Here is a 13,302-nt window from a genome sequence, read left to right as displayed (position 1 = left end):
GCTCTGGCCACCCAGGCCTTCCTCATCAGCTCGGGTGGCTCACACAAAGCTGCAGGCTTCCCTGTGGGCAAGGTGGCCTTGACCACTCTGTGGTTGCAGAGGAAGAGGCAGATGTGGAGGCCACAAGCCTAATTCTGCACCCGCAGCTCCAGCCCATCTGAGAAGCTGCCCTGGAATGGCGGAGGGGTGCGGGGGTTGACAACACTTCAGAGGCACATGGGAAAGGACGGTGCTGGCTGGGTTAGCTGCTCTGCTTCCCCCTCGTGCTGGTTTCTCTTCCCGACAGGTGCTGGGTAGCACCTACCTGACAGACCTGCCCCAACTCCTCGTATGGTTCTGTCTGACTGAGTGTTCAGCTCCAGTGTGGACCTCGGGAGTTCCCAGAGCTTCCCAAGTTCATGCGTAAGGAAGGCCCAGGCCATAAGCTGCTCCCCAGGTATTTCATCTGTTCTCTCTGTCTCCCTCTCAAGGCTTCCTCCTGATCTTGGCACTGACCGAAGCTCTGGCATTTGCCATCCAGGAACCATCTCCCAGGGAATCTCTTCAGGTCCTCCCCTCAAGCACTCCCCCAGGCACCATGGTGACAGCACCCCACAGCCCTACCAGACACTCCTCCATGGTGATGCTGACACCCTATCCCGATGGACCCTCCGCACAGGCCACAGCCCCCATGGCAACAACGACACCCCGTCCAGATGGGCACCCTCCTACAGACTCCATCTCCACCACTGTGGGAACAGCAACCACCCTCCGTTCTGAAAGCCCCCTGCCCACGGGGCCCCCTCCAGCTGCCGTGACAACCACATCTTCCCACGCAGAGGGCCGCCCCCCGGGAGAGGCCACCCCCACCATCCTGCTGACAAAACCATCGGGAGCCACCAGCCGCCCCACGACAGCACCCCCCAGGGCTGCCACACGCAGGCCCCCCAGGCCCCCAGGCTCTTCCCGAAAGGGGGCTGGGAGTTCAGCGCGCCCTGTCCCACCTGCCCCCGGTGGCCACTCTGGGAGGAAGGAAGGCCAGCGGGGACGAAATCAGAGCTCCACACACTTGGGGCAGAAGCGGCCCCTGGGAAAAATCTTTCAGATCTACAAGGGCAACTTCACAGGGTCCGTGGAGCCAGAGCCATCTGCCCTCACCCCCAGGACCCCGCTCTGGGGCTACTCCTCTTCACCACGGCCTCGGACAGTGATCGCAACCACGGCACCCAGCAGTACCTCGTGGGCACTACCCACCACCCCCCTGGTGCCTGCAGAGGACAAGCCAGGCCTTCACAGAGCAGCCCCAGGGGGTGGCTCCACTGTCACCAGCCGAGGAGGGGAGCTGGACACCACAGCAGTCTCAGGTGCCCCTGCCAGTCCACGACCTGACCCAGTGCCTTCTCAGCGCCCCCGCGACAACCCGCAGGGCAGCCCCAGCCACAGTGACTCCTGGCTTACTGTCACCCCTGGCACCAGCAGACCTCTGTCTGCCAGTGCTGAGGTCTTCATAGCTGCCACGGGGCCCACCCAGGCTGCCTTCGATGACAGTGTCTCAGCCCCTTCCCAGGGGATTCCTCAGGGAGCATCCACGACCCCATGGGCTCCAGCCCACCCCCCCGGGGTCTCAGAAAGCACTGTTTCTCCAGCCAGGGAGGAGGCTGCGGCCACCCTCCCCATGACCGACAGGGTGCCCAGTCCTCTTTCCACAGTGGTGTCCACGGCCACAGGAAACTTCCTCAACCGCCTGGTCCCCGCGGGAACCTGGAAGCCTGGAACAGCAGGAAACATCTCCCATGTGGCCGAAGGGGACAAACCCCAGCACAGAGCCACCATCTGCCTGAGCAAGATGGACATCGCCTGGGTGATCCTGGCCATCAGCGTGCCCATCTCCTCCTGCTGTAAGTGCTTCCCTCTTCCCACTGCTCCCTTCCCCCCTTCCTCTCCTCTGCCACGTCAACTGGCTCAGCCCCAGGATTCCTCTGCCCAAGATTTGGGCAGCTGCCACCAAGTGGGCTAAAAAAATTCCCAGAACCCAAGGAAACCAGGTAGCAGGACAAAGAAATCATAGGTTATCCCTGTCCCTAGTCCTCAGCTCTCCCGGGCCATGGCTTGAATGCCCAGTGATCATGAAGCCACAACTCCCAAGAGCTGGGGAGGACCTTACAGGCCACCTAATTCAACCCTGCGTTTTGCAGAAAGAAATGCCAAGCTTGAGATGCTGTGGCTCCCCCAGGGTCCCAGAGTTAGTGAAAGGCAGGGCTGGGATGGGAGCTCCTAGCAGCTATCTTCCAGCCCAGGGCCCTTGTCATGACACCAGCCTGCCTCAGGGTAGCCTGCAGTGCCTCTAGCAACCTGGCACCAAGACACCCTGGGTTGACGCTTCCAAATGTACAGCCTCCAACTAGCATAGCCCTCACCTTCCTCTCCTGCTTCTCTTCTGCCTTCCTCCTTGTCCTTTCTCTCCTCTGCCCCCTCTTCTTGTCCCCTTCTGTCTCTCTCTTCCCCAAGAAAGAAGAGGAGAAAAAGTTTTCATATGGGGGGAAGGAGTTCTATTAATCTTGGCAAAAACGTAGTTCTTGCAGCTAAATTAAGGCTTGAGAGTTCTGTGAATTTTAGCAACTCTCTGCTCTCACCCTGTCTTATTTGTTCATAGATGGTGTGAGCGGGATAAAGCCATTATTTTTTGCTCCCCCGAGGCCACAGGCACCTCCTTGCTGCTGCCTGCCCCTCTGCGAGTGAGGACTTGGGGGCATTCTCCCTGCTGTCTCCATAGAGAACTGGACAGAACCTTTCAGGACCTCAGGGCTTTCTTCATGTCTTGCCGGAGTACTCTGTCCTCAATTCTTAGAGTTTCTCTGATAACCTCGCAGGAGTCCTCACTGTTCTCAGCTCACCCTCCAGTGGTTACCATCCGGCCATTCCCTGATCCCCTCCCGGGGTGACACCGCCCATCTCTGGACTCCTACTCTTTTGACAACCCATTCTCCCTTGACCCTCTGGGCTGTCACCCAGCTCTCTTGGGGGCCTGAAATCTGCCTCCTTGTAATTCCCACTCTATGTTCCTAAGCCATGCCATCTGAAGCCACACAGAACAAGTCCATCTGACAAGCCCTCAAACATCTGAAATAGCTCTGAAGGGCAGTCTTCTCTCTGTCCCAGCTGCTCATCCTGTCTCTTCAAGTCTTCTTCACAGGGCTGCATTGCCCTGGGCCTGGCCCATCTGCCTCCTCTGGGGGCCTCTACTTTGTCCCCCAGAAGAAACCACAGCATTCCACACATGCCTGGTCTCAGCAGAGGGAGCAGATGGTGGACACTTTGGTCACATCCAGGCAGCTGATGCTGGCATCGGCTCTGTTGGTTGTACTGGTTTCGAGTCACACCATGGGCTTGCCCTGATCTCAAGAGGAACAAAGCCCCAAAGGCGTCTTACAGGGGAGGCTGTCAAGCTAGGTCTCCCCAGCCTTTCCTCATGCCGTGGTGGTTAGTGCAGGAGGTTTATGACTTTAACATGAACCATGATTTCCACTTGGCCTTGTACTCCAAGATCTTTGTAAATCTGGAGTCTGGATTCTTTTCAGGAGCGACCTCTCCCAGCTTTCTGTCTCCTTCAGGTTGATAAGCAAAGCAAACTTGCCATGTCAGGGGTAGGTGGCCTGCTTCTGCCTAAGGGCTCAATTCAGGAAAAGTGAAAATGTTTGCAAGTTGCATATTTCATTCTTAATGAAAGCAGCTTTATTGTCTGTCATGGAAACACACATTATATTCTTAAAACCATGATTGCCCACTTCTGAAACAGAAAAATGATAATGAGAAAATGTACCACTATTAGCCAATACATTATTAATGTGGTCATACTTGAGAAGTAACCAGAGTAGAGACAGCTTTCTAATTTTCCAATTCTTACAAGCGCCTTGGATGCTCTGGTTTACAAAGTGAGTGCCCATTGTTTTTTATCATTCCATTCTTAAAACAGACCAGCCAGAAAAATAAAATAAAAACAGAAACAAGCAAACACACTGCCAAGGTGCCAGGATGCTCTGGCTGTCATCCACACCTTACATGTGGGGGTCAGTTGCCAGGTGAGGTGACTTGCCCAAAGTCCCAGTCACAGCCCAGATCTGGTGGTGCAAAATCTGTTTGGTTGAATGCACTATTTCCTGAGTGCCCGTTGTGTGCCAGGCACTCTGCCAAGCCTGAGAGAGTCAGAGAAGTGGGATGCGGCTCGTCCCCAACTGCCAGCACCCATTCCCCGCCTGCGCCTCCCTCTCCGCCTGGGCTCGGGAGCCTGTGCCCCCACAGGCCACACCCACCTGGGTTTTGCAATTCTAAAGGGATGACTCCTTCTCCCCCAGCCCTTCTGCTGTGTATGAGTCTGAAATTAGATCAGACCCTGCTGGAAAGCCCATGGGCTGCCTAAACCATGCATAAAAACGTCAGCCAAGACAGGAGCAAGGACACGGCCTGGAACGGCCCCTCAGGAATGCTTCTGGCCGCTGAAAGGAGTCTACAGGTGCTGGGGACGGAACATATTACTTTCTAAAGAAAGATACGAACTTGTGTTCAAAGTAGACTCTGGTAGCCCCTTGGGAACCACACACCCCACCCCCTTTGCTGTCTGTCTTACATTTCCAACCATCCACAGGGGGGCCCCGTAGCCCTCACCCAGCACGGCTCCCACCTCGGCCCAACTGCCTCCACATCACCTCCCTGTCCTCAGTCATGGCTCCAACTCCTGTGGGGCCATCACTAACCCTGTGAAGGCCCCGATGAGGGGGATGTTAAGGTAGAAGAATGTCCAGCTTTAGAACCCTGTGCTCTCTCAGTAAATATCCTATCTGTTTGGGCTGTTTCCATAGCCCAGCCCCACTCCAGTCATCCGGCAAGCAGACTGCTTTCAGGTCTAAGGTCCCCTTCTTTCAGAACTTTTCAATAGCTCCATTTATGCTAAAGCTACTTTACAGACCTCAAAGAAGGGAGTCGTTCTTTGCCAGTTTCCAGCTATTTCAGATGATCTGAGCTGGTAGCAACGTGTGTGTATCAGTTTCCTCCTATCTGGCTTTTCAGACCAGCACTGGCTCCTGCTCTGCTTTCTGCAGCCACCAGAAGCCAGAGTTCAGGTGGCCTGGGGTGCTGGGCAGGGTTGCTCCCTCTGCTCCTGGTGGAGCAGGGGGTGAGCACAGTGGGTCCCAGGCCTATGCATAGAAGGAGGGCATCAGTTCGCCTGCCTTTCCAGATCACGAGCCCAACCCAGTGGCCGGAAGGATGTATGATGTGTGCCAGGGAGAAACGCTTTGTCTCCTGAGCCCTGCCAGACACTCTAAGCCACACGCAGCTTCAGATGTGCTGAGAACTGAGATTGATTGGATCCAGGCCACACTCAGGGCAGGGGAGCCGGGTGGCTCCTGAGCTGGTCTCTGCTGCCACCATCAGGACACACACAGCCCACCGTCCTTGCTAGAAGCCTCTGGGCCTGGCGCTGAATGGTCCTCACTTGCCACTGTCAGTGCTCTGGGTTTTCACGGCATGTCAGTTTTGTGGCCCTGCTAGGCTCCTTTGCCTGTCTGTCATGTGTCACGTCCATTCTTGAGAATGTCTTCACCCATCCTCCCTGTGAGAAGTTGAGCTGTCTGGAAGTGAGATCAGGAAACAAGGCCAGCTGCAGAGGTTTGTCATCACCAACCCAAGGTCAGCCTGGCAGAAGCAGGGTAGCCCCTCTCTCTGAGCCTAGACACGTGAGGGTCCCTGTACACCTGGCCCCAGAGCAGCCTGGCTTCCTTCCCGGCAGCGTCCAAAGAGATCATGTACCATTGTGCCCAGTGGTTCTTGGCTGTGTTATTAATAGTTGTTCGGTGAAGATTAGATCTGAATGTGTACAGGCCCTAACTGGGTTTGTAATTATCATATAAGAAAACCTGGATCCGAGTGACCCTTGCCTGTGAATAGAATAGAAAAGATTGTGCAGTGCAGCCGGGAGGCTTGTCTCCTTGGGGCTCATGGATCTAGGGCAGCAAGAGGGGGAGATGCTCAGAGCAGGCCAGGCTGTCCAGGGAATGCACGCTGGCCACACTGGTGTCACGCCCACGCTCTGACAGCTCTTCCCTGTGCTTCCTGGACAGCACCCCCTGGTGGGAACCTCCTTGGGCTTCTATAGGCACATTCCCACTCACCAGGCTGGGAGCCAGACTAAGCCCCCAGCCTGATTTTGCCAGGCCTGTGGCCTTGTGTCCAGCCTGTCATCCTTCCATATCCTGAGGCCACCCTCATGGCCTCTCTCAACCTCCAAAGGAGGGAAATGACTGTCCACAGCCCTGGCTCACCCTCACGTTGGCACCACCTGACTAATCCTTCCCCTTGCTGGTCTCATGTTTTTCATCTATAAAACAAAGGGGCCAAAGTGTAATGTGTTGTCACTCCCTGTCCTCTCCAGTTTATCTAACGTTAACCTGCTTGGGTCACAAGTGAGGAAGCCTGGTATGCTAGAAAGACTTGGCATGTGGAATCAAACACACCTGCACATAACGCCAGCTCTTGCCACTCTTTGGCTGTGGGACTTACACAAGTTACTCAACCATTGATCCAGTGTTTTCCCATCTGCAAAATGGGACCAGTGTCTACTGTGTTAGCTCCTTCCAGAGGCAGGCACCAAGACAGGGTTAGACATGCAAGAGAATTATTGGGGAAACGTCTGTAAAATGTTCAGGAAGGAACTGGAGTAGGCAGAGAAAGCCCCAGACCGCGGTGCAGGCCTGACACCCGTGAAACTAGAGGGGGCAGGAAGGAGGATTGGGTGGGAAGAGCCTTGGACCACAGTGCAGTTCTGAGAACGTTTCTGCCAGGCCAGTAGGAGTGCTTGAGCCATTAGAGGAGTCCTGAGTCCCACAGGAATCGGCCTGCACTAGTAACCCTGCCATGGTCAGTCATGGCTGGGAGCAGCCTGGGAAACAGCCTCGGCACGGGGCTGGCAGCAGGGCTGTCCATCCACTGCGCTCCGTGCGGCAGGAGACCTGAGCAGGGCGTCTTCATGGCTGCAGCACCTACCTCAAAGACTTGTAAAAATCAGAACTGATGCATGTTAGGTCTTATCCCAGTGTCTGCCACGGAAAAGGTGCCCAATAAATGGCAGTGATCAAATAGTGATTGTTATTCATCTTGTTAGGATTCGCAGTTCGTGTTCAAACAGGCCAGGGAGAAGAGCAATTTCAGCAGGTGTTTGGCCTCAGGGGACCTGCAGGGCTTCATTTCCATTTCTCATCACACAGCAGGTCCCATCACCTGAAAGCATCCCAGAACGTGAGCGCAGTACCCAAAGCAGCCCTTCTTCTGTCGCACATCTGACAAGCCATGGATGATTTCCCGTTGACGTTCCTGGAAAGGCAAGAGAGCTTGCCTAATTCTCAGCCCTGTTTTAAAACTCCAAGAAATAGAGGCCCCAAGACCTCCTTTAGAGTCTTGATGGCTGTTGCCTTAGGAGAAACAGAGCAGAAGCTTCTCGACTAAGTGGGAAAGGGAGTGGCTAACACCTTGTGTTTGACATATCTCCTGTATGTTCCCTCCAGTGTTCAGGACAACGTAGGACAGTAGTCATCAGCTTGAAGGGCACTGAGACCTGGGGTCAAGTTGCAGTAGTTCTTTGGGTGATCAAGATCAATGTTACTAACTTCTATGACCTTCAGTTACCTCTTCCATAAATGGGAATAGTAACAGTACCTTCTTCAGTTACCGTGTGGGTTAAGCCTGTAAAGTACCTGGGTTGGTGCTGAGAGTACAGATAGACTCCATAAGTCTGATTTGTCCTTTTCTCTCTTGTATGAATGGTCAGACCACCGAAATAGTGAACGCCTAAACCCCAGGTGGAGCTTTGGCCTGGACCCACCTGACAGTCGTGTCACCCAGTTTTACTTCATACATCTTGTAGAAGATGCTGGGAGAACAAGGTTAAACACCCATTGTATGTCAGACATTGTTGGCATTCTGCATCCATGATCTCTTTAATTCTCGCTACAACCCTATGAAGTCCATATTAATCAGAGACAAAGTGACTTACCAGGTGGGCAGAGCCATAACACGAACGCAGATCTTTCTGACTCCAAGCCCGTACTGCCTCTATAGCCAGGCTGGCTTCCAGTGCATAAATGAAATGCCACTCAAGCAGCACTGGACTCTCCCTGGGAGAAATAATCATGCCAGGAGCACTAACAACATGTGAGGGGAGAAGGCATGGAACAGAACTCCCTGTTCCAACTCCCAGGCCACCCTGCAACAGTGCCAGCCCTTCCCGCAGGGCAGGATCCCTGAGTCTAGCATTCTAAGCAGGCCCAGGCTTCAGAGCCAGGGCACTGTGGCTGTTAGAGCGCTGAACTGGGGGTCAGGGGACTTGGATTCTGCAACCTCTGCCAGCCCAGGTTAGCAGCGTGGCCTTGGGCAAGTTCACCTCTCTGGGTTTCCATGCCCCACTCTGTAGAATAAGAATGTAGGATGGGGGTAGGGACTGATTTGGTTCAGCACCTACTGTGTGCCTGGGACTAGTCAAAGTGCTGGCACATGCATGATTGCATTTAGTCTTTCCAGAGGAAGCTAAAGCTGAGAAAGGGTTAGTACCTTACTCAGGTCATGCAAGTAATAGATTATCATCTGCGTTCTGATTCTAAATTCTATGTCCCTTCTACCATCTTGACTAGGCAATGCCTAAGACCACATCTGTCACTTTAATTCTGTTTGCTTGTAACTGCTCAATAGATCAGAGGCGCAGATTTCCTTCTGTCTTGGAGAAGTGTGCAAACTATACAGATCTGGCTCACGAATACATTTTCCCCCCTGCCAGCCCATGTTTTGCATCTGTGACAGTGTTTTGTGGGGCACGATGGGGATGTGTCCCTACAAGCTGATAATTGGAGAGTCACTCTGTTTGTCCCAACACGGGAAACATCCCTTACAATCCCCCACCAGTTCTAACTCCACCAGAACTAAACTTGGAAACATCACTTTTCCCACTTCCCAAATGCCTCCTTCTCTGTGTGGCTTGTGTCGCCATGGAGAATTCCCCCAGGCTATTTCACATCCCAGTTCCAGAAGCAGGGTGAAAGGTGTGACAGTGAAGAATAGAGACAGCAGAAAAGGAGAGCGGGGACTTGGGGTCTTGTCCCAGCCCTGCCACTCACACACCCGTGACCTGAGTCAGCCGAGCACTGTGGGCTGAGTTTCTCCTCTGTAGAAGAAGGCGGTGGCCGAAATTAGCAGCTTTCAGGCTGCTGCAGCTCCCTTCTCCCCCCTCTCCACCTCTCTCATTGGAGGAAGGAGAGGGAACGGAGGAGACCCACAACATTTGAAAAGTTCTGTACCAGCTAATCTCTAAATCCCCTGTTATCCCAAACATTCAGAAATCTCCTCTGTGTTTTTAAAGGTTTTTAAGAGGGCTCTGGAAGAATGATAAGCAAATTGGAAGTGTGTTTGATCGAAGCAGATCAGAGGAAATGGAAACTTGCCCCATTGCCCTTATCCGAAGGCCTTTCCGGGTTGAGAGGCCAGCAAGGCTGGCAGCTGCAGAGAAAGCTGCAGATTCCTCAGTCAGCCCACAGGGCCTGGGCTCTGGGCTCTGAGGGCTCAGCCTGTACAGCTGGCAGCTAGTACAGCTGCCCACACCCTGGCATGCACCCACCCCCAGTGCTGGACTCTCTGGACGGCTCACCTGGGCCCCCACTCCCCAGCACAGAGATGTTGCACCACCAGGATGTTGGATGTGGCCCTGTCCACCTCAGGCCCAGAGTTTCAGCTCCCCCATCCCTGGAGGCTCTAATGATGGTGAACCTAGGGCAGAATATACTCAGTCCTCACTTACTGGCTTCTCCCCAGGAGGGCTTGTGTCACCTTGTCATTACATCACCCTCTGTTGTTTGAGCCCAGACAGGCCACCTCACCTCTCCAACCTCAGACACCTTCCCTGTTGACATGCCCCAGCCACTCTGCTCACACCTGGCTTGGCAACATAGTCCAGACATGCTCCTTCCTCCTGGGCCCTGTGTGTCCCAGGGTCACACGTCACACAGTGTGCTCAGAAAGGCGGTGGGGGCCTGACCAGGCCTCTGTGCAGGGTGGGCTTTTGCAGCAGTCTGAGGAAGAATAGTGGATGAGTAAGAGCACAGACTTTGGAGTCCAAATGTCTGGATTTGCTCTTGGGCATGTCACTTTACCTCTCTGAGCCTCAGTTTTCCTATCTGTAAAATAGAACTGACCTTATGGGGCTAAATGGAGAATTCAATGAGTTGATATGTCTAATGTGCTTGGAACGATGCCTAGGAAGTAAGTCCTAGGTAACTGTTAGCACAGTTTTCTGATGATCATGATGCCAGAGAAGCTGTTTTACCAGGATCCAAGACCTCTACCCTGTGCTTTTGCTCCACGAGCCTCTGCCTTCAAGGCCTGCTGTGGAAGTCAAGGGCTGGTTTTGTAAAGTTCACTCCTCTTGCCCCTTTCTGCCATGCTTCCACTCCAGCTGAGAACTGTGCCCATCAGTCGGGCAGTGCAGTCACCCACATGCCACTCTGCAGCCAAGCAAGGCCTTTTCTTGGTGCAAACTTGTGAGCAGCACTGTAGAATCCACAGGTATCATCAGATTGCACCCGAACCCTGAGCCCTCTAGATGCAGCCTCCTCACTCCCTGAGAGTAACTCTAGTCCGCATGCTGCTCCGTCCTCTTCTCCTCACACACACCCAGCTTGTCCCCACCTCAGGCCCAGGCGCCTGTTGTTCTCCCTAGCTGAACACACTGCTCGCCCTGCACACGGCGGCTCCTTCCTGAATTCTAGGCTCTGCTCTAATGATGACTCTGCAGAGGTCCCTCCCCAAGGTCCTCATTGTCTCTTTCGCTTCGCCCTGTTTCATTTTCACCCCATCTCCCCAACACCTGTACAGTTTCTGGCAAAAAGTAGGCACTCAACTATATGTAGATATTTACTGAAAGAACAAACGAGTGAATGGATGAAGGGGGTAGGTAGCTGAGTGTGTGACCACAGCAGCCCCACCTGAAGACTGGCATTTGTCTCTGACAACGCTGGCTCCATGCTTGTCGCCTCCCTCTCGTTCTCTCTGACTCGGACTCTCTCCGCAGCTGTCCTGCTGACAGTGTGCTGCTTGAGGAGGAAGAAGAAGACAGCCAACCCGGAAAACAACCTGAGCTACTGGAACAACGCCATCACCATGGACTACTTCAACAGGCACGCCGTGGAGCTGCCCAGGGAGATCCAGTCCCTCGAGACCTCGGAGGTAATGAACCCCACAGCTTCCTAGGGGTCCCCCTGGAAGGGCTGACCCCACTGCAGAGAAAGATGCAGGCCCCAAAGAGAGCCACGGGGCATGTGCTCACTTGTGAGTGCCCCTGTCCTCGATGCATGGCCTGTGGACCAGCAGTATTGGTAACACTCAAGAGGTTGTGGGCCCCGCCCCAGCCCTATTGAACCAGGATCTGCATTTTAGCAGGAATCCCCAGGTGCTCTCTGCACATTACAGTTTGGAAAGCGCTGTTCCTGGGACTTTTGGTTTCTGGGAACAAATCAATCAACAAATACTCAGTGAGGACCCATTTTGTGGCAAGCACTCTTGGGGGGCTATGAAGATGAGAGCTTGCTCCCCAGGGGCTCGGGTTCTGAGATGTGCTGGCGGAACAAAGCCCAGCATCACTCAAAAACAAAACAAATTAGCAGAATCACAAGACAAGGTATAGACAAAGAGTTATGGACACCCAGGGGAGGAAAGCCTTCCCCAGGGACGTGCTAGGAAGGATAAATGGATTTCAACAGGCGTCCCAACAAGGCAATAGCCTGAGTAAATGGGGGTGCGTGCTAGGTGTAGCCCATGAAGGAGAGGATACACTGGGTCGGGGAGTGTTTGCCCCAGACACGGGGCTGGCCCGTGGGAGCACTGAGCTTGGAACCTGGGACTCTGACCACAGAGTCCATGCTCTGCCCATTCTCACGTGGGGGGTGTGGCAGGGGCCAGGGTGCAGCAGGAAAGCAGGATGAAGGCCAGATTAGGCACAGCCTCGAGTAGGGCGTTATGGAGTTTGGCCTTTACTTTTGAGCAGCAGAGGGTCAGTGAAAGTTTTGATGGTTGGGAGGCCCAGTTTTAGAAGGAGTGTGTTGACGGCCTGGTGAAAGCCCTCTGTGTGTGATCAGCAAATGGATAAGGGAGGAAAAGAAGGGTGGTTGATAGATAGATGAATGGTTGGAATGACAAACAGAAAACCAGACTAAAAATAGGTGGGTCAACTAGGATGCAATTGAGGTGGCCCAGGAGAAAGCTGGCAGGTGTCTGAGTGCAGGCAGCGAGACTGAGAAAAGCCCTTGGGGAGGTACGACCCCCAGCTTCCCCTGCAGATCCCTCCCCCCCGCAGCCAGTGAGCTTTCCACCTGGCTCCCATGCTCAGGACCCTTCGGTCGCTGCCCGTTGCTCTAAGTTCAAAGTCTTCCACAGGGCCTACGAGGTGGACCTAGACCCAGCCCAGCTTTACAGCCCCATCTCATGCCCCTCTCCCTCCTGTGCTGAGCTGCAGCCACACTGGGTTTCTTTCTGTTCGTCACGGCACCAAGTTATGTCTCACCCGCTCCGGGTCTGTGCATGAGCTGTTCCTCTCCTGCCGTGTCTTCTGTCCCTGCCCACCATCCTCTTCACTGTTGGCCTCAGTGACTCCTACCCATCATCCAGGGGCCAGTCTAAGCGTCACTTCCTCTGGGGCGCCTCCCCCGACCTGCCAGGCTGGGCTCAGCTGTCCTGTCACATGGTCTCAGCCCCCTAGCGTGCTTGTCATGGCACTTATGACAGCTGTGATTATGTGGCTACTGGTCTGATGTTACTTTCGTAGCTCTCTCCCTCACTAGAGTAACCAGTTGCTTCTGCATTGCTAAGGCAGTGGTCGGTCCTGAGCGCTTGGTCCTTGTGTCGGAAGCATTGGCACGGTCCATCCTTTCCTCCCTAAGGTGTTTCTTCACTCCTCATGGGCAGCAGAGACCCCATTCTCTCTGCTTCTCCCCCACCTCCTGCAGCTCCTTCTGCACCTCTGTTACTGGTTCCTTTTCCTTCTCTCAACCTCTCTTCCCTGGAGTGCCCAGTCTCAGTCCTGCCACCACTTTTCTTTTCTTTCTACCTAGTCCTGTGACTTAAATATCACCTCTGCTCTGCTGACTCCAAATCCTGTAGCCTTGGTGACTCCCCTAGCTCAAGACACTCACACCCAGGGGCTCAGGTTCTGAGATGTGCTGCATGTGCCTAATAGGCATCTCGAAGTCAACACACCCAGGATTGCACCTGGATTTCCCCTCCCCATCCCCAAAC

The 13,302-nt window shown here is 54.1% G+C and overlaps 1 protein-coding gene across 3 annotated transcripts in view; it reads left to right on the top strand.

Annotated features, from left to right (window-relative positions):
• TMEM108 (transmembrane protein 108) overlaps positions 1-13,302 on the top strand; it is a 290,574-nt gene that overhangs the window by 272,218 nt on the left and 5,054 nt on the right. For 2 of the 3 annotated variants that reach the window (XM_069473233.1, XM_069473232.1), the window contains exons 4-5: positions 471-1,877; positions 11,084-11,238. In XM_069473233.1, the coding sequence (XP_069329334.1) occupies positions 471-1,877; positions 11,084-11,238 (1,562 nt within the window). The remainder of the gene's footprint in view (positions 1-470; positions 1,878-11,083; positions 11,239-13,302) is intronic. The other variant, XM_069473234.1, reaches the window with a different exon arrangement.

Source organism: Eulemur rufifrons, chromosome 7 (assembly GCF_041146395.1).
Source record: "Eulemur rufifrons isolate Redbay chromosome 7, OSU_ERuf_1, whole genome shotgun sequence".
NCBI classification, from domain to species: domain Eukaryota; kingdom Metazoa; phylum Chordata; class Mammalia; order Primates; family Lemuridae; genus Eulemur; species Eulemur rufifrons.
This window is presented reverse-complemented; position numbering and strand designations above follow the sequence as displayed.